The 26,384-nt window shown below is 46.6% G+C and overlaps 1 protein-coding gene across 5 annotated transcripts in view; it reads right to left on the bottom strand.

Annotated features, from left to right (window-relative positions):
* phf21b (PHD finger protein 21B) overlaps positions 1–26,384 on the bottom strand; it is a 218,191-nt gene that overhangs the window by 32,918 nt on the left and 158,889 nt on the right. For 4 of the 5 annotated variants that reach the window (XM_045215412.1, XM_045215410.1, XM_045215408.1 and 1 more), the window contains 7 exons: positions 25,061–25,153; positions 14,996–15,790; positions 9,853–10,035; positions 6,416–6,467; positions 5,614–5,690; positions 4,410–4,464; positions 2,145–2,167 (listed from right to left, as the gene is read on the bottom strand). In XM_045215412.1, coding sequence (XP_045071347.1) covers positions 2,145–2,167; positions 4,410–4,464; positions 5,614–5,690; positions 6,416–6,467; positions 9,853–10,035; positions 14,996–15,790; positions 25,061–25,153 — 1,278 coding nt within the window. The remainder of the gene's footprint in view (positions 1–2,144; positions 2,168–4,409; positions 4,465–5,613; positions 5,691–6,415; positions 6,468–9,852; positions 10,036–14,995; positions 15,791–25,060; positions 25,154–26,384) is intronic. The other variant, XM_045215411.1, reaches the window with a different exon arrangement.

Below are 26,384 nucleotides of genomic sequence, written 5' to 3' on the forward strand. Positions count from 1 at the left end.
ACACCACTATCTACAGTATACCCCACTACAACACCACTATCTACAGTATACCCCACTACAACACCACCATCTACAGTATACCCCACTACAACACCACCATCTACAGTATACCCCACTACAACACCACTATCTACAGTATACCCCACTACAACACCACTATCTACAGTATACCCCACTACAACACCACTATCTACAGTATACCCCACTACAACACCACTATCTACAGTATACCCCACTACAACACCACCATCTACAGTATACCCCACTACAACACCACCAACACCACTATCTACAGTATACCCCACTACAACACCACCATCTACAGTATAACCCACTACAACACCACTATCTACAGTATACCCCACTACAACACCACTATCTACAGTATACCCCACTACAACACCACTATCTACAGTATACCCCACTACAACACCACTATCTACAGTATACCCCACTACAACACCAGTATCTACAGTATACCCCACTACAACACCACTATCTACAGTATACCCCACTACAACACCACTATCTACAGTATACCCCACTACAACACCACTATCTACAGTATACCCCACTACAACACCACCATCTACAGTATACCCCACTACAACACCACCATCTACAGTATACCCCACTACAACACCACCAACACCACTATCTACAGTATACCCCACTACAACACCACCATCTACAGTATACCCCACTACAACACCACCAACACCACTATCTACAGTATACCCCACTACAACACCACCATCTACAGTATACCCCACTACAACACCACTATCTACAGTATACCCCACTACAACACCACTATCTACAGTATACCCCACTACAACACCACTATCTACAGTATACCCCACTACAACACCACTATCTACAGTATACCCCACTACAACACCACTATCTACAGTACACCCCACTACAACACCACTATCTACAGTATACCCCACTACAACACCACCAACACCACTATCTACAGTATACCCCACTACAACACCACTATCTACAGTATACCCCACTACAACACCACTATCTACAGTATACCCCACTACAACACCACTATCTACAGTATACCCCACTACAACACCACCATCTACAGTATACCCCACTACAACACCACCAACACCACTATCTACAGTATACCCCACTACAACACCACCAACACCACTATCTACAGTATACCCCACTACAACACCACTATCTACAGTATACCCCACTACAACACCACTATCTACAGTATACCCCACTACAACACCACCATCTACAGTATACCCCACTACAACACCACTATCTACAGTATACCCCACTACAACACCACTATCTACAGTATACCCCACTACAACACCACCATCTACAGTATACCCCACTACAACACCACCAACACCACTATCTACAGTATACCCCACTACAACACCACTATCTACAGTATACCCCACTACAACACCACTATCTACAGTATACCCCACTACAACACCACTATCTACAGTATACCCCACTACAACACCACTATCTACAGTATACCCCACTACAACACCACTATCTACAGTATACCCCACTACAACACCACTATCTACAGTATACCACACTACAACACCACCAACACCACTATCTACAGTATACCCCACTACAACACCACCATCTACAGTATACCCCACTACAACACCACTATCTACAGTATACCCCACTACAACACCACCATCTACAGTATACCCCACTACAACACCACTATCTACAGTATACCCCACTACAACACCACTATCTACAGTATACCCCACTACAACACCACTATCTACAGTATACCCCACTACAACACCACTATCTACAGTATACCCCACTACAACACCACTATCTACAGTATACCCCACTACAACACCACTATCTACAGTATACCCCAATACAACACCACTATCTACAGTATACCCCACTACAACACCACTATCTACAGTATACCCCACTACAACACCACTATCTACAGTATACCCCACTACAACACCACTATCTACAGTATACCCCACTACAACACCACTATCTACAGTATACCCCACTACAACACCACTATCTACAGTATACCCCACTACAACACTGATGCCAGACACACACACAATATCCTAGCTGTAATCTAGTCATGCTACAGTCCTTACCTTCCAGCTGTAGTCTCCGGTGTCTAGCGTGCGTTAACACAGGAAGCAGAAAACAGGTTAGTAGCTGACTAACAGGTTAAGACGTGAGGGTGAGCAGCAGTTTGGGACCAGAGATGGGGGGGGGGAGGGGTGCAGCAGGGTTTTAGACAGGGAAACGTTAAAGCGATAGTCCTGCAACATCTCTGTTCTTGGGGGGGGGGGGACGCAGCAGCTCAGATCAACACAGACATGCTCAGTGTAATTACAGTACATGCTCTAGTCTAGTAGGGTACAGTGTAATTACAGTACATGCTCTAGTCTAGTAGGGTACAGTGTAATTACAGTACATGCTCTAGTCTAGTAGGGTACAGTGTAATTACAGTACATGCTCTAGTCTAGTAGGATACAGTGTAATTACAGTACATGCTCTAGTCTAGTAGGGTACAGTGTAATTACAGTACATGCTCTAGTCTAGTAGGGTACAGTGTAATTACAGTACATGCTCTAGTCTAGTAGGGTACAGTGTAATTACAGTACATGCTCTAGTCTAGTAGGGTACAGTGTAATTACAGTACATGCTCTAGTCTAGTAGGGTACAGTGTAATTACAGTACATGCTCTAGTCTAGTAGGGTACAGTGTAATTACAGTACATGCTCTAGTCTAGTAGGGTACAGTGTAATTACAGTACATGCTCTAGTCTAGTAGGATACACTGTAATTACAGTACATGCTCTAGTCTAGTAGGGTACAGTGTAATTGCAGTACATGCTCTAGTCTAGTAGGGTACAGTGTAATTACAGTACATGCTCTAGTCTATTAGGGTACAGTGTAATTACAGTACATGCTCTAGTCTAGTAGGGTACAGTGTAATTACAGTACATGCTCTAGTCTAGTAGGGTACAGTGTAATTACAGTACATGCTCTAGTCTAGTAGGGTACAGTGTAATTACAGTACATGTTCTAGTCTAGTAGGGTACAGTGTAATTACAGTACATGCTCTAGTCTAGTAGGGTACAGTGTAATTACAGTACATGCTCTAGTCTAGTAGGGTACAGTGTAATTACAGTACATGCTCTAGTCTAGTAGGGTACAGTGTAATTACAGTACATGCTCTAGTCTAGTAGGGTACAGTGTAATTACAGTACATGCTCTAGTCTAGTAGGGTACAGTGTAATTACAGTACATGCTCTTGTCTAGTAGGATAAAGTGTAATTACAGTACATGCTCTAGTCTAGTAGGGTACAGTGTAATTACAGTACATGCTCTAGTCTAGTAGGACACAGTGCAATTACAGTACATGCTCTAGTCTAGTAGGGTACAGTGTAATTACAGTACATGTTCTAGTCTAGTAGGGTACAGTGTAATTACAGTACATGCTCTAGTCTAGTAGGGTACAGTGTAATTACAGTACATGCTCTAGTCTAGTAGGACACAGTGCAATTACAGTACATGCTCTAGTCTAGTAGGGTACAGTGTAATTACAGTACATGCTCTAGTCTAGTAGGGTACAGTGTAATTACAGTACATGCTCTAGTCTAGTAGGGTACAGTGTAATTACAGTACATGCTCTAGTCTAGTAGGGTACAGTGTAATTACAGTACATGCTCTAGTCTAGTAGGGTACAGTGTAATTACAGTACATGCTCTAGTCTAGTAGGGTACAGTGTAATTACAGTACATGCTCTAGTCTAGTAGGGTACAGTGTAATTACAGTACATGCTCTAGTCTAGTAGGATACACTGTAATTACAGTACATGCTCTAGTCTAGTAGGGTACAGTGTAATTACAGTACATGCTCTAGTCTAGTAGGGTACAGTGTAATTACAGTACATGCTCTAGTCTAGTAGGGTACAGTGTAATTACAGTACATGCTCTAGTCTAGTAGGGTACAGTGTAATTACAGTACATGCTCTAGTCTAGTAGGGTACAGTGTAATTACAGTACATGCTCTAGTCTAGTAGGGTACAGTGTAATTACAGATGTGTTGATGGGGCAGTATAAATGTGTTTTACCAGTCCTGTCTAGTTGTGTTGATGGGGCAGTATAAATGTGTTTTACCAGTCCTGTCTAGTTGTGTTGATGAGGAAGTATAAATGTGTTTTACCAGTCCTGTCTAGTTGTGTTGATGAGGAAGTATAAATGTGTTTTACCAGTCCTGTCTAGTTGTGTTGATGGGGAGGTATACATGTGTTTTACCAGTCCTGTCTAGTTGTGTTGATGGGGGTGTATAAATGTGTTTTACCAGTCCTGTCTAGTTGTGTTGATGAGGAAGTATAGATGTGTTTACCTCTCACTGATAGGAAGAGTGGGTTGTTCAGGTAATTTGATGCAAGGCGTTTACGCTGGAAGGAGAGGGAGAGAGAGAGAAAATGTTTACTTCCCTCACATCTAACACAACAGGAATGTTGACACATTTTTAGCTCTGCAATGACTCAACAGCATTCACTGAATACTGAAGTTCTGTGGACAGCACTCTAGTAGAAACATTGTAGCACACGGTTTGGCCAGTGTAACTGAACAGCATGTATGAAGCTATAAGTATCCCCAAAAAAATATTTAAAAAGTATTTGATGAAACATTATTTTTGGCCTTACTGCTATTAGCCCATACAAACACATTGAATAACAGATTCACTACATGGAACAACAGATAGTCCTTACTGCTATTAGCCCATACAAACACATTGAATAACAGATTCACTACATGTAACAACAGATCGTCCTTACTGCTATTAGCCCATACAAACACATTGAATAACAGATTCACTACATGGAACAACAGATAGTCCTTACTGCTATTAGCCCATACAAACACATTGAATAACAGATTCACTACATGGAACAACAGATAGGCCTTACTGCTATTAGCCCATACAAACACATTGAATAACAGATTCACTACATGGAACAACAGATAGTCCTTACTGCTATCAGCCCATACAAACACATTGAATAACAGATTCACTACATGGAACAACAGATAGTCCCCCCAAAAATCGAAGGAAGTTTGTTTTAAAGTGTCTGTCCTATATCTGAGAGTTGTAAGAAAGATCTGGATTTTTTTTTTACATGTATTTAACCCCTTATTTTTGTCACAATGTTTTGGGGACTGGTACCGTGCGACCTTCGGACGAGCCTTGTGAGGCCTGTGGGCGTCCTAGAGAAAAACAACTGACATGTACGTGTTCGGAGAGCCTCACCTTTACAACAGATATCTCTAGCTTAAACGGACAGATTTCTGTGGGGATCGTTTTATTATGCTAATTAGATGTCTGCACGGGTGCGGACATCGACCTCATTAAACTCTGAATCAGACGCTGTCTATCACTACCCTACCTCCACATGAACATAAAGTAACGGACTGTATCTCGAACATCTCTTAAACATTTCAAACGTGTCTCATATCTCTCCTGAACAGCTCGGAGATCATATTTCCAGATAAGGGTCCATTGTGTGTGTGTGTGTGTGTGTGTGTGTGTGTGTGTGTGTTACCTCTGGTTGGACCAGGCCGCTGTAGGCTGGGTTGGCTGTGCTTCGTCTCTTCCTCTCTTGTCTCTTGGTCTGGATCTCTGCCATGGTAGAGGAGCAAAGGGTTGATTATGTTACAGGGGCTTAGACAGACACAGCTAGATGGGACAGACAGACAGACAGGTAGACACAGCCGGTACAGCTAGATTGGGACAGACAGACAGACAGGTAGACACAGCCGGTACAGCTAGATTGGGACAGACAGACAGACAGACAGACAGGTAGACACAGCCGGTACAGCTAGATTGGGACAGACAGACAGACAGGTAGACACAGCTAGATTGGGACAGACAGACAGACAGGTAGACACAGCCAGTACAGCTAGATGGGACAGACAGACAGACAGACAGACAGGTAGACACAGCCGGTACAGGTAAAATATGTATCTGGCGCTGATGTGTGGGTGAACAAGTTTTAACACAGACATAAAACGGTTGGTATGATGAGTTGAATTGAAAGAACAGAGAAACCCGCACACTGCTCTGGCTAGTATCACTGTTTTTATTAAAGCTTACGTGTCGGCCTCTTGGCCTTCGTCAGAGTTTTAAAAGAGTATTTAAAAAATAACACTCTGACGAAGGCCAAGAGGCCGACATGTAAACTTTAATAAAAACAGTGATACTAGCCAGAGCAGTGTGTGGGTTTCTCTGTTCTTTCAAGTTATCTCATTGTTACCCTGCACCTGCAACAACAGCTCAGATGTGCCAGTGCCTTTTTGAATGATGATTTAAAGTTTAATTAAATTAGTGTCAGAGGAAGAACTCACCTTCCAGTGTCTCTGTAGTGACCAGGCCAAGAGCCACCATGAAGGCCATTTTCTGTATGGGAGAGGGGACATGTTAGAGTTTGACACCCATATGAATACCATACAGTGAAAGGTAGAGATGGGACATGTTAGAGTGTGACACCCATTTCCATAACATACAGGTGGAGAGGGGACATGTTAGAGTGTGACATCCATATGAATACCATACAGTGAAAGGTAGAGAGGGACATGTTACAGTGTGACACCCATATGAATACCATACAGTGAAAGGTGGAGAGGGGACATGTTACAGTGTGACACCCATATGAATACCATACAGTGAAAGGTGGAGAGGGGACATGTTAGAGTGTGACACCCATAGGAACCTCCATACAGGAGAGAGGGAAAGGTTACATCATATAGATTCATAACAAAGTAGTGTCTAGTTTTCCCATTCCAGTCCCACAGTGGGAGGCATGTCAACTGGGATGAGATATAATCTGCCTCCTCAATCCTCCAGAACCCATCTATTCTCCAGCTGGACAACCCTCAGGTTAGGGTTGGAATGTTCACAACTCTCAGCTTCAGGTTGTGAGTGTTCTCTCCTGAAGAGTCTGCTTCCCCTTATGGTTTATTCATGAAGAGTTTCCTCTCCCTCCCCTCCCTCCTCTCCCTCCTCCCTCCCTCCCTCCCTCCCTCCCCTCCCTCCCTCCCTCCTCTCCTCTCCCTCCCCTCCCTCCTCCCTCCCTCCCTCCCTCCCTCCCTCCTCCCTCCCTCCCCTCCCTCCCTCCCCTCCCTCCCTCCCTCTCTCCCTCCTCTCCCTCCTCTCCCTCCCTCCCTCCTCTCCTCCCTCTCTCCCTCCTCTCCCTCCTCTCCCTCCCTCCTCTCCCTCCTCTCCTCCCTCCTCTCCCTCCCTCCTTCCCTCCCTCCCTCCCTCCCTCCCTCCTCTCTCTCCCCTCCCTCCTCCCTCCTCTCCCTCCTCCCTCCTCCCTCCTCTCCCTCCCTCCCTCCCTCCCTCCCTCCCTAGCACAGACTTCCCTTTGTTGTATTATGTTAGAGCATGGCTCAGTTGGTAGAGCATGGCCCAGTTGGTAGAGCAGGGCCCAGTTGGTAGAGTATGGCCCAGTTGGTAGAGCATGGCTCAGTTGGTAGAGCATGGCGCTTGCAACGCCAGGGTTGTGGGTTCGTTTCCCACGAGGGGGGCCAGTATGAAAAATGTATGCACTCACTAACTGTAAGTGGCTCTGGATAAGAGCGTCTGCTAAATGACTAAAATGTAAATATATTCCTAAAAGTGAGATCAATAGAGTCAATCCATAGTGAATCACGCTCATAGCTACTGCTTGTTGAATCAGTACATGGTCAGATCAGTCACTCTCATAGCTACTGCGTATATCGTGAGGGGGACGAGGGATAGAGGGGGACCAGGGATAGAGGGGGACGAGGGATAGAGGGGGACGAGGGATAGAGGGGGACGAGGGATAGAGGGGGACGAGGGATAGAGGGGGACGAGGGATAGAGGGGGACGAGGGATAGAGGGGGACCAGGGATAGAGGGGGACGAGGGATAGAGGGGGACGAGGAGTAGAGGGGGACGAGGGATAGAGGGGGACGAGAGATAGAGGGGGGGAGGGATAGAGGGGGACGAGGGATAGAGGGAGACCAGGGATAGAGGGGGACGAGGGATAGAGGGGGACGAGGGATAGAGGGAGACCAGGGATAGAGGGGGACGAGGGATAGAGGGGACGAGGGATAGAGGGGGACGAGGGATAGAGGGAGACCAGGGATAGAGGGGGACGAGAGATAGAGGGAGACCAGGGATAGAGGGGGATGAGGGATAGAGGGGGACGAGGGATAGAGGGAGACCAGGGATAGAGGGGGGCGAGAGATAGAGGGGGACCAGGGATAGAGGGGGACCAGGGATAGAGGGGGACGAGGGATAGAGGGGGACGAGGGATAGAGGGGGACGAGGGATGGAGGGGGACGAGGGATAGAGGGGGACGAGGGATAGAGGGAGACCAGGGATAGAGGGGGACGAGAGATAGAGGGGGACGAGGGATAGAGGGAGACCAGGGATAGAGGGGGACGAGGGATAGAGGGGGACGAGGGATAGAGGGGGACGAGGGATAGAGGGGGACGAGAGATAGAGGGAGACCAGGGATAGAGGGGACGAGGGATAGAGGGGGACCGAGGGATAGAGGGGGACGAGGGATGGAGGGGACGAGGGATAGAGGGGGACGAGGGATAGAGGGAGACCAGGGATAGAGGGGGACGAGAGATAGAGGGGGACGAGGGATAGAGGGAGACCAGAGATAGAGGGGGACGAGGGATAGAGGGGGACCAGGGATAGAGGGGGACGAGGGATAGAGGGGGACGAGGGATAGAGGGAGACCAGAGATAGAGGGGGACGAGGGATAGAGGGGGACCAGGGATAGAGGGGGACGAGGGATAGAGGGGGACGAGGGATAGAGGGGGACGAGGGATAGAGGGGGACGAGGGATGGAGGGGGACGAGGGATAGAGGGGGACGAGGGATAGAGGGAGACCAGGGATAGAGGGGGACGAGAGATAGAGGGGGACGAGGGATAGAGGGAGACCAGGGATAGAGGGGGACGAGGAGATAGAGGGGGACGAGGGATAGAGGGGACGAGGGATAGAGGGGGACGAGGGATAGAGGGGGACGAGGGATGGAGGGGAACGAGGGATGGAGGGGGACGAGGGATAGAGGGGAACGAGGGATGGAGGGGGACGAGGGATAGAGAGGGACGAGGGATAGAGGGGGACGAGGGATGGAGGGGGACGAGGGATAGAGGGGACGAGGGATGGAGGGGGACGAGGGATGGAGGGGGACGAGGAATAGAGGGGGACGAGGGATAGAGGGATAAAGGGGGAAGAGGGATAGAGGGGGACCAGGGATAGAGGGGGACCAGGGATAGAGGGGGACCAGGGATAGAGGGAGGGAGGGATGGAGGGGGACGAGGGAGGAATAGAGGGGGACGAGGGATAGAGGGGGACGAGGGATAGAGGGGGACGAGGGATAGAGGGGGATAGAGGGGGACCAGGGATAGAGGGGGACCAGGGATGGATGGAGGGAGGGATAGAGGGGGACGAGGGATAGAGGGGGACGAGGGATAGAGGGGGACGAGGGAGGGATGGAGGGAAAGGAAGGCTGAGTCAGGATTATCTGCGATTATCTGACTGAATAATTAGATGGGTTAACCAATCAGAGTTAGAGTGATCAGATAGATTGACATCTGCTCCAGCTCTGAGTTAGCAGTAGCACCATATCAGAGATCCTAATAGTTAGCATATGGCTTAGATAAATGATGACGGTTTATTGGCTTTAAATCCTTATTTATGTAATAAAATACTATAAAAGTGAGGCTTTTCTCTATTCTCTAATACAACATGGTTTGTGTTCTTGTTATTGAGGTATGATCATTTAGAATAGTGGTTTTACCTCTGGGACCTCATCCTTCTGCTTCTTCCTCTTCTTGGCTGGTGTAGAGGAGGGAGGGGTGGAGGGGTTGGGGATCGGGGTGATGGAGGGGTTCTCCTGGGAGGGGCTGTCGGCCCCCTGGGGTCCTCCTGGGGAGTCCTGGGAGGAGCTGGGGGTCTCAGCCTCTGGCTGGATTATTATCACCTGGGAAAACACACACACACACACACCACACACACACACACACACACACACACACACACACACACACACACACACACACACACACACAGGCAGGGAGAGCAACACACACACACACACACACAGGGAGAGCAACACACACACACACACACACACACAGGGAGAGCAACACACCACACACACACACACACACACACACACACACAGGGAGAGCAACACAACACACACACACACACACACAGGGAGAGCAACACACCACACACACACACACACACACACACACACAGGGAGAGCAACACACCACACACACACACACACACACACACACACACACACACACACACACACAGGGAGAGCAACACACCACACACACACACATACACACAGGGAGAGCAACACACCACACACACACACACACACAGGGAGAGCAACACACCACACACACACACACACACACACACAGGGAGAACAACACACCACACACACACACACACACACACACACAGGGAGAGCAACACACCACACACACACACATACACACAGGGAGAGCAACACACCACACACACACACACACACACACAGGGAGAGGAACACACCACACACACACACACACACACAGGGAGAGCAACACACCACACACACACACACACACACACACACACACAGGGAGAGCAACACACCACACACACACACAGGGAGAGCAACACACCACACACACACACATACACACAGGGAGAGCAACACACCACACACACACACACACACACACACACACAGGGAGAGCAACACACCACACACACACACACACACACACACACACACACAGGGAGAGCAACACACCACACACACACACACACACACACACACAGGGAGAGCAACACACCACACACACACAGGGAGAGGAACACAACACACACACACACACACACACACACACACACACAGGGAGAGCAACACACCACACACACACACACAGGGAGAGCAACACACCACACACACACACACACACAGGGAGAGCAACACACCACACACACACACACACAGGGAGAGCAACACACCACACACACACACACACACACAGGGAGAGCAACACACCACACACACACACACACACACACACAGGGAGAGCACACACACACACACACACACACACACACACACACACACACACACACACACACACACACACACACACACACACACACACACACACACACACACACACACACACACACAGGCAGGGAGAGAGTTAGGCATCAGTTAGTTCATTGGCTGTTGGTTCTAGTAACCTTTTAGTGGGAAGGTTTAAACAATTGATTGTGATTGATTTAAATTACATTTTACATTTTTTACATTTTAGTCATTTAGCAGACGCTCTTATCCAGAGCGACTTACAGTTAGTGATTACATATTTTTTTTATACTGGCCCCCCGTGGGAATCGAACCCACAACCCTGGCGTTGCAAACGCCATGCTCTATCAACTGAGCTACATCCCCGCCGGCCATTCCCTCCCCTACCCTAGACGACGCTGGGCCAATTGTGCGCCGCCCATGAGTCTCCTGGTCGCGGCCGGCTGCGACAGAGCCTGGATTCGAACCAGGATCTCTAGTGGCACAGTTAGCACTGCGATGCAGTGCCTTAGACCACTGCGCCACTCAGAAGACATTAAGAATGATAACACACAACTTGATGATGCCTGTAATGATACCCGTAATGCTAACTGTAATTCTACCTGTAATGCTAACTGTATTCTGCCTGTAATGCTAACTGTAATTCTACCTGTAATGCTAACTGTAATTCTGCCTGTAATGCTAACTGTAATTCTGCCTGTAATGCTAACTGTAATTCTACCTGTAATGCTAACTGTAATTCTACCTGTAATGCTAACTGTTATTCTGCCTGTAATGCTAACTGTAATTCTACCTGTAATGCTAACTGTAATTCTACCTGTAATGCTAACTGTAATTCTACCTGTAATGCTAACTGTAATTCTGCCTGTAATGCTAACTGTAATTCTGCCTGTAATGCTAACTGTAATTCTGCCTGTAATGCTAACTGTAATTCTACCTGTAATGCTAACTGTAATTCTGCCTGTAATGCTAACTGTAATTCTACCTGTAATGCTAACTGTAATTCTGCCTGTAATGCTAACTGTAATTCTGCCTGTAATGCTAACTGTAATTCTACCTGTAATGCTAACTGTAATTCTGCCTGTAATGCTAACTGTAATTCTACCTGTAATGCTAACTGTAATTCTGCCTGTAATGCTAACTGTAATTCTGCCTGTAATGCTAACTGTAATTCTACCTGTAATGCTAACTGTCATTCTGCCTGTAATGCTAACTGTAATTCTGCCTGTAATGCTAACTGTAATTCTGCCTGTAATGCTAACTGTAATTCTACCTGTAATGCTAACTGTAATTCTGCCTGTAATGCTAACTGTAATTCTGCCTGTAATGCTAACTGTAATTCTGCCTGTAATGCTAACTGTAATTCTGCCTGTAATGCTAACTGTAATTCTACCTGTAATGCTAACTGTAATTCTGCCTGTAATGCTAACTGTAATTCTACCTGTAATGCTAACTGTAATTCTGCCTGTAATGCTAACTGTAATTCTGCCTGTAATGCTAACTGTAATTCTACCTGTAATGCTAACTGTACTTCTACCTGTAATGCTAACTGTAATTCTGCCTGTAATGCTAACTGTAATTCTACCTGTAATGCTAACTGTAATTCTGCCTGTAATGCTAACTGTAATTCTACCTGTAATGCTAACTGTAATTCTACCTGTAATGCTAACTGTAATTCTACCTGTAATGCTAACTGTAATTCTGCCTGTAATGCTAACTGTAATTCTGCCTGTAATGCTAACTGTAATTCTGCCTGTAATGCTAACTGTAATTCTACCTGTAATGCTAACTGTAATTCTGCCTGTAATGCTAACTGTAATTCTACCTGTAATGCTAACTGTAATTCTGCCTGTAATGCTAACTGTAATTCTGCCTGTAATGCTAACTGTAATTCTACCTGTAATGCTAACTGTAATTCTGCCTGTAATGCTAACTGTAATTCTACCTGTAATGCTAACTGTAATTCTGCCTGTAATGCTAACTGTAATTCTGCCTGTAATGCTAACTGTAATTCTACCTGTAATGCTAACTGTCATTCTGCCTGTAATGCTAACTGTAATTCTGCCTGTAATGCTAACTGTAATTCTGCCTGTAATGCTAACTGTAATTCTACCTGTAATGCTAACTGTAATTCTGCCTGTAATGCTAACTGTAATTCTGCCTGTAATGCTAACTGTAATTCTGCCTGTAATGCTAACTGTAATTCTGCCTGTAATGCTAACTGTAATTCTACCTGTAATGCTAACTGTAATTCTGCCTGTAATGCTAACTGTAATTCTACCTGTAATGCTAACTGTAATTCTGCCTGTAATGCTAACTGTAATTCTGCCTGTAATGCTAACTGTAATTCTACCTGTAATGCTAACTGTACTTCTACCTGTAATGCTAACTGTAATTCTGCCTGTAATGCTAACTGTAATTCTACCTGTAATGCTAACTGTAATTCTGCCTGTAATGCTAACTGTAATTCTACCTGTAATGCTAACTGTAATTCTGCCTGTAATGCTAACTGTAATTATACCCGTAATGCTAACTGTAATTCTGCCTGTAATGCTAACTGTAATTCTACCTGTAATGCTAACTGTAATTCTACCTGTAATGCTAACTGTAATTCTGCCTGTAATGCTAACTGTAATTCTGCCTATAATGCTAACTGTAATTCTACCTGTAATGCTAACTGTAATTCTGCCTGTAATGCTAACTGTCATTCTACCTGTAATGCTAACTGTCATTCTGCCTGTAATGCTAACTGTCATTCTGCCTGTAATGCTAACTGTAATTCTACCTGTAATGCTAACTGTAATTCTGCCTGTAATGCTAACTGTAATTCTGCCTGTAATGCTAACTGTAATTATATCTGTAATGCTAACTGTAATTCTGCCTGTAATGCTAACTGTAATTCTGCCTGTAATGCAAACTGTAATTCTGCCTGTAATGCTAACTGTAATTCTACCTGTAATGCTAACTGTAATTCTACCTGTAATGCTAACTGTAATTCTACCTGTAATGCTAACTGTAATTCTGCCTGTAATGCTAACTGTAATTCTGCCTGTAATGCTAACTGTAATTCTGCCTGTAATGCTAACTGTAATTATACCTGTAATGCTAACTGTAATTCTGCCTGTAATGCTAACTGTAATTATACCCGTAATGCTAACTGTAATTCTGCCTGTAATGCTAACTGTAATTCTACCTGTAATGCTAACTGTAATTATACCTGTAATGCTAACTGTAATTCTACCTGTAATGCTAACTGTAATTCTGCCTGTAATGCTAACTGTAATTCTACCTGTAATGCTAACTGTAATTCTACCTGTAATGCTAACTGTAATTCTGCCTGTAATGCTAACTGTAATTCTACCTGTAATGCTAACTGTCATTCTGCCTGTAATGCTAACTGTCATTCTGCCTGTAATGCTAACTGTAATTCTACCTGTAATGCTAACTGTCATTCTGCCTGTAATGCTAACTGTCATTCTGCCTGTAATGCTAACTGTCATTCTGCCTGTAATGCTAACTGTAATTCTACCTGTAATGCTAACTGTAATTCTGCCTGTAATGCTAACTGTAATTCTGCTTGTAATGCTAACTGTAATTCTACCTGTAATGCTAACTGTAATTCTGCCTGTAATGCTAACTGTAATTCTACCTGTAATGCTAACTGTAATTCTACCTGCAATGCTAACTGTAATTCTGCCTGTAATGCTAACTGTAATTCTGCCTGTAATGTGAAGCCTTAGAGAAGATCAGCATGAAGTGTCTGATGATTGTAGAGACCATGCTGACAGAGACGGTCACTAGGGCTAGTAGGATGTGTAGGACAGTCTTTAACCTTATTGTCCGTGCTGAAGACCAGCGGCTGGACCTTGACTCCCTCACTGACGGCCCACACCCCGTTGTTCCCCGTATCAGCCGGCGGCGAGGCAGATATGATGGAGAAGGTCACACCGGGGGCTACCGAGGCTGAGGTGGCAGTCGGGCTGCTGGTAGAGGTGGGGGAGATGGTGGTGGTGGAGGGGCCTCCAGGCCAGGCTAGGGCCAGGGAGAGAGACTGGAGAGGGGGCTGGAGAGGGGGCTGGAGAGGGGGCGAGGAGGTTGCGTCTCCCTGGCCTTTGGAGAGGCGTTCTGTGCTGAACGTGCTGTTGGCTGTAGGCAGGGCCGGGCCGAGGGTGTGGCTCTGGATGAGGGTGTGGCTGGAGCTGTGGGTGTGGTTAAAGCTGTGGGCGTGGCTCTTAGGGCTGACCACAGCGGTAACTCTCTGGAGGTTGAGGAGACTGAGGGCCTGACTGGATGACTGTTTCTGGCTGGCTGGCTGCTCCTGAGGGAGACTGAGGGCCTGACTGGATGACTGTTTCTGGCTGGCTGGCTGCTCCTGAGGGAGGCGGAGGAGACTGAGGGCCTGACTGGATGACTGTTTCTGGCTGGCTGGCTGCTCCTGAGGGAGGCGGAGGAGACTGAGGGCCTGACTGGATGACTGTTTCTGGCTGGCTGGCTGCTCCTGAGGGAGGCGGAGGAGACGGAGGGCCTGACTGGATGACTGTTTCTGGCTGGCTGGCTGCTCCTGAGGGACAGACACATGGCTGTGGCTGTCGGGGAGGCTGTCTGGGATCACACTCTCTGGCTGAACCTGGAGGGAGGGAGGGAGGGAGGGAGGGAGGCAGGGAGAGGAGGGAGGGAGGGAGGGGAGGGAGGGAGGGAGGGAGGCAGGGAGAGGAGGGAGGGAGGGAGGGAGGGAGAGAGGGAGGCAGGGAGGGAGGGAGGGAGGCAGGGAGAGGAGGGAGGGAGGGAGGGAGGGGAGGGAGGGAGGGAGAGAGGGAGGCAGGGAGGCAGGGAGGGAGGGAGGGAGGGAGAGAGGGAGGCAGGGAGGGAGGGAGGGAGGGAGGGAGAGAGGGAGGCAGGGAGGGAGGGAGGCAGGGAGAGGAGGGAGGGAGGGAGAGAGGGAGGCAGGGAGGGTGGGAGGGAGGGGAGAGAGGGAGGCAGGGAGGGAGGGAGGCAGGGAGAGGAGGGAGGGAGGGAGGGGAGGGAGGGAGAGAGGGAGGCAGGGAGGGAGGGAGGCAGGGAGGCAGGGAGGGAGGGAGGGAGGGAGGGAGCATGTTAAGTAACCATGATTATAGTTTACTTTATTAACATACCAACCATCCATGTACTGAAGCAGTCAGTAACCCCGACCATCTCTGTACTGAAGCAGTCCGTAACACCGACCATCTCTGTACTGAAGCAGTCAGTAACACCGACCATCTCTGTACTGAAGCAGTCAGTAACACCAACCATCTCTGTACTGAAGCAGTCAGTAACACCAACCATCTCTGTACTGAAGCAGTCAGTAACACCAACCATCTCTGTACTGAAGCAGTCAGTAACACCAACCATCTCTGTACTGAAGCAGTCAGTAACACCAACCATCTCTGTACTGAAGCAGTCAGTAACACCAACCATCTCTGTACTGAAGCAGTCAGTAACACCAACCATCTCTGTACTGAAGCAGTCAGTAACACCAACCATCTCTGTACTGAAGCAGTCAGTAACACCAACCATCCATGTACTGAAGCAGTCAGTAACACCGACCATCTCTGTACTGAAGCAGTCCGTAACACCGACCATCTCTGTACTGAAGCAGTCAGTAACACCGACCATCTCTGTACTGAAGCAGTCAGTAACACCGACCATCTCTGTACTGAAGCAGTCAGTAACACCAACCATCTCTGTACTGAAGCAGTCAGTAACACCAACCATCTCTGTACTGAAGCAGTCAGTAACACCAACCATCTCTGTACTGAAGCAGTCAGTAACACCAACCATCTCTGTACTGAAGCAGTCAGTAACACCGACCATCTCTGTACTGAAGCAGTCAGTAACACCGACCATCTCTGTACTGAAGCAGTCAGTAACACCGACCATCTCTGTACTGAAGCAGTCAGTAACACCGACCATCTCTGTACTGAAGCAGTCAGTAACACCGACCATCTCTGTACTGAAGCAGTCAGTAACACCGACCATCTCTGTACTGAAGCAGTCAGTAACACCAACCATCTCTGGACTGAAGCAGTCAGTAACACCAACCATCCATGTACTGAAGCAGTCAGTAACACCAACCATCTCTGTACTGAAGCAGTCAGTAACACCAACCATCTCTGTACTGAAGCAGTCAGTAACACCGACCATCTCTTTACTGAAGCAGTCAGTAACACCAACCATCTCTGTACTGAAGCAGTCAGTAACACCAACCATCTCTGTACTGAAGCAGTCAGTAACACCGACCATCTCTGTACTGAAGCAGTCAGTAACACCAACCATCTCTGTACTGAAGCAGTCAGTAACACCAACCATCTCTGTACTGAAGCAGTCAGTAACACCAACCATCTCTGTACTGAAGCAGTCAGTAACACCAACCATCTCTGTACTGAAGCAGTCAGTAACACCAACCATCCATGTACTGAAGCAGTCAGTAACACCAACCATCTCTGTACTGAAGCAGTCAGTAACACCAACCATCCATGTACTGAAGCAGTCAGTAACACCAACCATCTCTGTACTGAAGCAGTCAGTAACACCGACCATCTCTGTACTGAAGCAGTCAGTAACACCAACCATCTCTGTACTGAAGCAGTCAGTAACACCAACCATCCATGTACTGAAGCAGTCAGTAACACCAACCATCTCTGTACTGAAGCAGTCAGTAACACCAACCATCCATGTACTGAAGCAGTCAGTAACACCAACCATCTCTGTACTGAAGCAGTCAGTAACACCAACCATCCATGTACTGAAGCAGTCAGTAACACCAACCATCTCTGTACTGAAGCAGTCAGTAACACCAACCATCTCTGTACTGAAGCAGTCCGTAACACCAACCAACCTTTCTCTGTCTCTCTCTCTCTCTCTCCCTCTCTCTCTCCCTCTCTCTCGCTGTGTCTCTGTCTGTCTCTCTCGCTCTTTCTCAATTCAATTCAATTTGCTTTATTAGCATGACGTAACAATGTACATACAGTGAGGGAAAAAAGTATTTGATCCCCTGCTGATTTTGTACGTTTGCCCACTGACAAAGACATGATCAGTGTATAATTTTAATGGTAGGTTTATTTGAACAGTGAGAGACAGAATAACAACAACAAAATCCAGAAAAATGCATGTCAAAAATGTTATAAATTGATTTGCATTTTAATGAGGGAAATAAGTATTTGACCCCTCTGCAAAACATTACTTAGTACTTGGTGACAAACCCTTGTTGGCAATCACAGAGGTCAGACGTTTCTTGTAATTGGCCACCAGGTTTGCACACATCTCAGGAGGGATTTTGTCCCACTCCTCTTTGCAGATCTTCTCCAAGTCATTAAGGTTTCGAGGCTGACGTTTGGCAACTCGAACCTTCAGCTCCCTCCACAGATTTTCTATGGGGTTAAGGTCTGGAGACTGGCTAGGCCACTCCAGGACCTTAATGTGCTTCTTCTTGAGCCACTCCTTTGTTGCCTTGGCCGTGTGTTTTGGGTCATTGTCATGCTGGAATACCCATCCACGACCCATTTTCAATGCCCTGGCTGAGGGAAGGAGGTTCTCACCCAAGATTTGACGGTACATGGCCCCGTCCATCGTCCCTTTGATGCAGTGAAGTTGTCCTGTCCCCTTAGCAGAAAAACACCCCCAAAGCATAATGTTTCCACCTCCATGTTTGACGGTGGGGATGGTGTTCTTGGGGTCATAGGCAGCATTCCTCCTCCTCCAAACACGGCGAGTTGAGTTGATGCCAAACAGCTCCATTTTGGTCTCATCTGACCACAACACTTTCACCCAGTTCTCCTCTGAATCATTCAGATGTTCATTGGCAAACTTCAGATAGGCATGTATATGTGCTTTCTTGAGAAGGGGGACCTTGCGGGCGCTGCATGATTTCAGTCCTTCACGGCGTAGTGTGTTACCAATTGTTTTCTTAGTGACTATGGTCCCAGCTGCCTTGAGATCATTGACAAGATCCTCCCGTGTAGTTCTGGGCTGATTCCTCACCGTTCTCATGATCATTGCAACTCCACGAGGTGAGATCTTGCATGGAGCCCCAAGCCGAGGGAGATTGACAGGTCTTTTGTGTTTCTTCCATTTGCAAATAATCGCACCAACTGTTGTCACCTTCTCACCAAGCTGCTTGGCGATGATCTTGTAGCCCATTCCAGCCTTGTGTAGGTTTACAATCTTGACCCTGACATCCTTGGAGAGCTCTTTGGTCTTGGCCATGGTGGAGAGTTTGGAATCTGAATGATTGATTGCTTCTGTGGACAGGTGTCTTTTATACAGGTAACAAACTGAGATTAGGAGCACTCCCTTTAAGAGTGTGCTCCTAATCTCAGCTCGTTACCTGTATAAAAGACACCTGGGAGCCAGAAATCTTTCTGATTGAGAGGGGGTCAAATACTTATTTCCCTTCTTAAAATGCAAATCAATTTATAACATTTTTGACATCTGTTTTTCTGGATTTTTTTGTTGTTATTCTGTCTCTCGCTGTTCAAATAAACCTACCATTAAAATTATAGACAGATCATGTCTTTGTCAGTGGGCAAACGTACAAAATCATCAGGGGATCAAATACTTTTTTCCCTCACTGTATTGCCAAAGCTTACTTTGGATATTTACACTATTAACATAATTAATCATAATAATCAGTATTGTCAACGGGACAACAGTAACAACAATAACCAAGGGTCAAAATAACCATTGAACAATAACAATATAGAGGACATGTGCAGGTTGGTTGGTCTGTCAGACACTGTCCCTCATCTTATGGCAGGCAGCAATGTAGTGCTCTGCCAACCCACAGCTCTCTGCGTCCTCCCCCAACAGGACGGGTAGCCTATCCTGCCAACCCACAGCTCTCTGCGTCCTCCCCCAACAGGACGGGTAGCCTATCCTGCCAACCCACAGCTCTCTGCGTCCTCCCCCAACAGGACGGGTAGCCTATCCTGCCAACCCACAGCTCTCGCGTCCTCCCCCAACAGGACGGGTAGCCTATCCTGCCAACCCACAGCTCTCTGCGTCCTCCCCCAACAGGACGGGTAGCCTATCCTGCCAACCCACAGCTCTCTGCGTCCTCCCCCAACAGGACGGGTAGCCTATCCTGCCAACCCACAGCTCTCTGTGTCCTCCCCCAACAGGACGGGTAGCCTATCCTGCCAACCCACAGCTCTCTGAGTCCTCCCCCAACAGGACGGGTAGCCTCTTCTCATCAGAGAGCTCTTTGAAACCTTGAATAAGGTTTTCAAATTTGGGGAAATAACACTCTCTAATTGTTTTATATTTTTTTTACATTTTGTCAGGAAATGCAGCTCTGTCTCAGGTTCTGCTGTGGTGCAGTGGTTGCACAGCCTTTCCTCTACAGGGAGACAGGTTTTCCTGTGTCTACCCTTCTCAATGGCAAGGCTGGGCTCACTGAGCCTGTACTTTGTCAAGGTTTTTCTAAGGTTTTGATCAGTAACCATGGTCAAATAGTGAGCCACGGTGTACTGTCGATTTAGGGCCAGATAGTACTGCATTTTACTTTGTGCTTGTGCTTGTGTTTCCCAAGAAGCAATGTCGTTTTATTTTGACTGTGTTGTAATTTGGTTTATTGTGACTGATTGGATGTTCTGGTCCTGAGGCTTCAGTGTGTTAGTAGAACAGGTTTGTGGACTCAGCCCCAGGACCAGCTGGATGAGGGGACTCTTTTCTTTGCTCATCTCTTGGCATTGCAGGGCTTGGTAATGATATGAGAGGGGGGTCACTGTATTTTAGATGTTTCCAAAGCATAATGGCTCTTATTTAAGTTTGTATTATTAGTGGATATTGGCCTAATTCTGCCCTGCATGCATTGTTTGTAGTTTTCCTCTGGAGAATCTTCCAGAACTCTGCATGCAGGGTTTCAATGGGGTGTTTGTCCCATTTGGTGAAATCTTGTTTTGCAAGTGGACCCCACACATCGCTGCCATAAAGTGCAATTGGGTTCAATGACACATTCAATTAGTTTTAGCCAAATTTTAATAGGTATTTCAATTAGATTTTTTTTAATGGCGTAGAATGCCCTGCGTGCTTTCTCTCTCAGTTCATTCACTGCCTCATTTAGGTGTCCAGTTGAGCTTATTTTTAAACCTAAGTAATTGTAGTGTGTGCAGTCCTCTATATATTTTGTACCAATTGAGAACTTTGGTCTAATTCCCTGAGATCTGGATCTTCTCTGGAAAATCATTATTTTAGTCTTTTTGGGGTTTACTGCCAGGGCCCAGGTCTGTCAGTACTGCTCTAGCAGGTCCAGCCCATGTGCTGTGGGTGACAGCAAGCACAGGTCATCTACGAAGAGCAGGCATTCAAACACTGAATTGTGGAGACTCTCCCTAGCTCTCGCTCTCTCCCTGGCTCTCTCTCTCCCTAGCTCTCTCTGTCTCTCTCTAGCTCTCTCTGTCTCTCTCTGTCTCTCTCTGTCTCTCTCTGTCTCTCTCTGTCTCTCTCTGTTTCTCTCTGTCTCTCTCTGTTTCTCTCTGTCTCTTTCTCTCTCTCTCTCTCCCTTGCTCTCTCTAACACACACAGAAGATAACCTGTTCATTCAGACTCAACACGAGAGACCGACAGAGAACTGACACACACATTTACTATCCTCTAGTCTACCCGACAGACAGACAGACAGACAGACAGCTCCGTGTCAGACCACTGTCACTCTGTTCTTCTCTGTGAGTGTTGACAGGACCAGACGTGATCTGGGTTGTAACACTGCTGCTGGAGAACAGACAGACAACAGACCTGGTGAAAGGCAGCAGAGTCCTCTGGCTTTGTTTGGTTGTTTGGATGGTGTCTGTACATTGGATTAGCTACAGACAGACAACAGACCTGGTGAAAGGCAGCAGAGTCCTCTGGCTTTGTTTGGTTGTTTGGATGGTGTCTGTACATTGGATTAGCTGGTTCATATAATACCTAGAGGGGCGGTCTTCTCAGTAGACGGGACCAGACGTACCCTGACTTGATTGATTCTAATGACTGGCACGGGCGCTACTGATGTGTTGGTCTGTGTATTGGATTAGCTGGTCCATAATATCATGAGCTCTGCTTCTGCTCCGTTTGCTGATGTGTTGGTCTGTGTATTGGATTAGCTGGTCCATAATATCATGAGCTCTGCTTCTGCTCCGTTTGCCTTGTGAGGCACTGTGTTACGGACAGCAGGATTTGTAACACTATTGTTTTTTTTTTAATGAGCTGAGAGATGGGTTCGGTTTGTAATGGTGTGCTGCCACCTGGTGGTCACTTCAACACCTGCAATCTGATGCACCACCAGGCCTCCAGAGTTATGAGCAGAGAGATTTATAGCCTGCCTGGGTGACCTTTCAGATCTGCCATCACAGACGTTTAATATACTACAGCCAGTCACAGGCTAAGTTGTGTTTTGTTTTGCTGTGGTTCTTCCTCTGAGGGTTTTAGCAGACGATATGCTGCGTTGCTATTTCTGGTTCAGACCATTAGAGCCTCCTAGCAGTCTAAGAAACACAATGTTCCTCTATATATCAGGGTTTCTTTATTTTGGAAGAAAAGTTCAGAGATTCACTTCAGTGTTGTTGTGTTGTAGTTGAGGTGTGTTGTGTTGTAGTTGAGGTGTGTTGTAGTTGATGTGTGTTGTGTTGTAGTTGAGGTGTGTTGTAGTTGAGGTGTGTTGTAGTTGAGGTGTGTTGTTGTGTTGTAGTTGAGGTGTGTTGGTGTGTTGTAGTTGATGTGTGTTGTAGTTGAGGTGTGTTGTTGTGTTGTAGTTGAGGTGTGTTGTAGTTGATGTGTGTTGTTGTGTTGTAGTTCAGGTGTGTTGTAGTTGAGGTGTGTTGTTGTGTTGTAGTTGAGGTGTGTTGTTGTGTTGTAGTTGAGGTGTGGTGTTGTGTTGTTGTAGTTGCGGTGTGTTGTTGTGTTGTAGTTGAGGTGTGTTGTTGTGTTGTAGTTGAGGTGTGGTGTTGTGTTGTTGTAGTTGCGGTGTGTTGTTGTGTTGTAGTTGAGGTGTGTTGTTGTGTTGTAGTTGAGGTGTGTTGTAGTTGAGGTGTGTTGTTGTGTTGTAGTTGAGGTGTGTTGTAGTTGAGGTGTGTTGTTGTGTTGTAGTTGAGGTGTGTTGTAGTTGAGGTGTGGTGTTGTGTTGTTGTAGTTGCGGTGTGTTGTTGTGTTGTAGTTGAGGTGTTTTGTTGTGTTGTAGTTGAGGTGTGTTGTAGTTGAGGTGTGTTGTTGTGTTGTAGTTGAGGTGTGTTGTAGTTGAGGTGTGTTGTTGTGTTGTAGTTGAGGTGTGTTGTAGTTGAGGTGTGTTGTTGTGTTGTAGTTGAGGTGTGTTGTTGTGTTGTAGTTGAGGTGTGGTGTTGTGTTGTAGTTGAGGTGTGTTGTTGTGTTGTAGTTGAGGTGTGTTGTAGTCGAGGTGTGTTGTAGTCGAGGTGTGTTGTAGTTGAGGTATGTTGTTGTGTTGTAGTTGAGGTGTGTTGTAGTTGAGGTGTGTTGTTGTGTTGTAGTTGAGGTGTGTTGTTGTGTTGTAGTTGAGGTGTGGTGTTGTGTTGTAGTTGAGGTGTGTTGTTGTGTTGTAGTTGAGGTGTTTTGTAGTCGAGGTGTGTTGTAGTCGAGGTGTGTTGTAGTTGAGGTATGTTGTTGTGTTGTAGTTGAGGTGTATTGTAGTTGTGTTGTAGTTGAGGTGTGTTGTTGTGTTGTAGTTGAGGTGTGTTGTTGTGTTGTAGTTGAGGTGTGTTGTTGTGTTGTAGTCGAGGTGTGTTGTTGTAGTTGAGGTGTGTTGTAGTTGAGGTGTGTTGTTGTGTTGTTGTGTTGTAGTTGAGGTGTGTTGGTGTGTTGTTGTGTTGTAGTTGAGGTGTGTTGTAGTTGAGGTGTGTTGTTGTGTTGTAGTTGAGGTGTGTTGTGTTGTAGTTGAGGTGTGTTGTTGTGTTGTAGTTGAGGTGTGTTGTGTTGTAGTTGAGGTGTGTTGTTGTGTTGTAGTTGAGGTGTGTTGTAGTTGAGGTGTGTTGTTGTGTTGTAGTTGAGGTGTGTTGTTATGTTGTAGTTGATGTGTGTTGTAGTTGAGGTGTGTTGTTGTAGTTGAGGTTTGTTGTTGTGTTGTAGTTGAGGTGTGTTGTAGTGTAGGTGTGTTGTAGTTGAGGTGTGTTGTAGTTGAGATGTGTTGTTGTGTTGTAGTTGAGGTGTGTTGTTGTGTTGTAGTTGAGTTGTGTTGTTGTGTTGTAGTTGAGTTGTGTTGTAGTTGAGGTGTGTTGTTGTGTTGTAGTTGAGGTGTGTTGTTGTGTTGTAGTTGAGGTGTGTTGTAGTGTTGTAGTTGAGGTGTGTTGTAGTTGAGGTGTGTTGTAGTTGAGATGTGTTGTTGTGTTGTAGTTTAGGTGTGTTGTAGTTGAGGTGTGTTGTTGTGTTGTAGTTGAGGTGTGTTGTGTTGTAGTTGAGGTGTGTTGTTGTGTTGTAGTTGATGTGTGTTGTTGTGTTGTAGTTGAGGTGTGTTGTTGTGTTGTAGTTGAGGTGTGTTGTAGTTGAGGTGTGTTGTTGTGTTGTAGTTGAGGTGTGTTGTTGTGTTGTAGTTGAGGTGTGGTGTTGTGTTGTAGTTGAGGTGTGTTGTGTTGTGTTGTAGTTGAGGTGTGTTGTGTTGTAGTTGAGGTGTGGTGTTGTGTTGTAGTTGAGGTGTGGTGTTGTGTTGTAGTTGAGGTGTGTTGTTGAGGTGTGTTGTTGTGTTGTAGTTGAGGTGTGTTGTTGTAGTCGAGGTGTGTTGTTGTGTTGTAGTTGAGGTGTGTTGTTGTAGTTGAGGTGTGTTGTTGTAGTTGAGGTGTGTTGTAGTTGAGGTGTGGTGTTGTGTTGTAGTTGAGGTGTGGTGTTGTGTTGTAGTTGAGGTGTGTTGTTGTGTTGTGTTGTAGTTGAGGTGTGTTGTTGTGTTGTAGTTTATGTGTACCTGAGGTAGCCCAGTGTTGCCCTGTCCAGACAGCCGGTGTAGAGAGCTGACCTGAGGAACCTTGATGGGCACTACTGTTAGGTTTCCCAGCATCTAGAGAGGAGAGAGAGGGGGGAGGAGGAGGGGGAGAGGAGGGGGAGGAGGGAGGAGAGGAGGGGAGGAGGAGGGGGGAGAGGGGGAGGAGGAGGGGGGAGGAGGAGGAGGAGGAGGGAGAGGGGGAGGCGGAGGGGGAGGAGAGGAGGGAGGGGGAGGCGGAGGAGGGGGAGGAGAGGAGGGAGAGAGGGGGAGGGGGAGGAGAGGAGGGAGAGAGAGGGGGAGGAGGAGGGGGGAGGAGAGGAGGGAGAGATTGAGATTGAGGGGGGAGATGGGGGGGGAGATAGGGAGGGAGAGAGCGGTTTAGTTTTACCAGAACATATTGTAATATAACAGGTATGGAGAGCGACCTTGTCTGTATTTGGTCCCATATTCCTAGAACACAATGACTACATTAACCTTGTGATTCTACAAACTGGTTGGATGCATTGGCAGTTTGTTTTGGTTGTGTTTCAGATTATTTTGTGGCCAGTAGAAATGAACGGTAAATAATGTATTGTGTCATTTTGGAGTCACTTTTATTGTATATAAGAATATAATATGTTTCTAAAGACTTCTACATTAATGTGGATGCTACCATGGTTAAGGATAATCCTGAATGAATCGTGAATAATGATGAATGAGAAAGTTACATAGGCATAAATATCATAACCCACCAAAAAATGCTAACCTGCCCTGTTATTGGTAATGGTGAGAGGTTAGCATGTTTTGGGGACATGATTTTTGTGCCCCCCCAAAAAAAAAAAACACACACACACACACACACACACACAGTGAAGTACAACTGTCTCTCCTGAACTCTCCTTGACACTCAACAGGATGTGTTGAAGGACAGAAACACAGTGAGAACCCTCCTTGACACTCAACAGGATGTGTTGAAGGACAGAAACACAGTGAGAACCCTCCTTGACACTCAACAGGATGTGTTGAAGGACAGAAACACAGTGAGAACCTTCCTTGACACTCAACAGGATGTGTTGAAGGACAGAAACACAGTGAGAACCTTCCTTGACACTCAACAGGATGTGTTGAAGGACAGAAACACAATGAGAACCCTCCTTGACACTCAACAGGATGTGTTGAAGGACAGAAACACAGTGAGAACCCTCCTTGACACTCAACAGGATGTGTTGAAGGACATAAACACAGTGAGTGCCAGAGCCTTGACAAGCAGCTAGCTAGAGCACAATGGCAGGGCCCATCAAACAGTTGTTTGAAAGCTTTGTGTGTG

The sequence above is a fragment of the Coregonus clupeaformis genome, unplaced genomic scaffold (genome assembly GCF_020615455.1).
Source record: "Coregonus clupeaformis isolate EN_2021a unplaced genomic scaffold, ASM2061545v1 scaf0437, whole genome shotgun sequence".
NCBI lineage: Eukaryota > Metazoa > Chordata > Actinopteri > Salmoniformes > Salmonidae > Coregonus > Coregonus clupeaformis.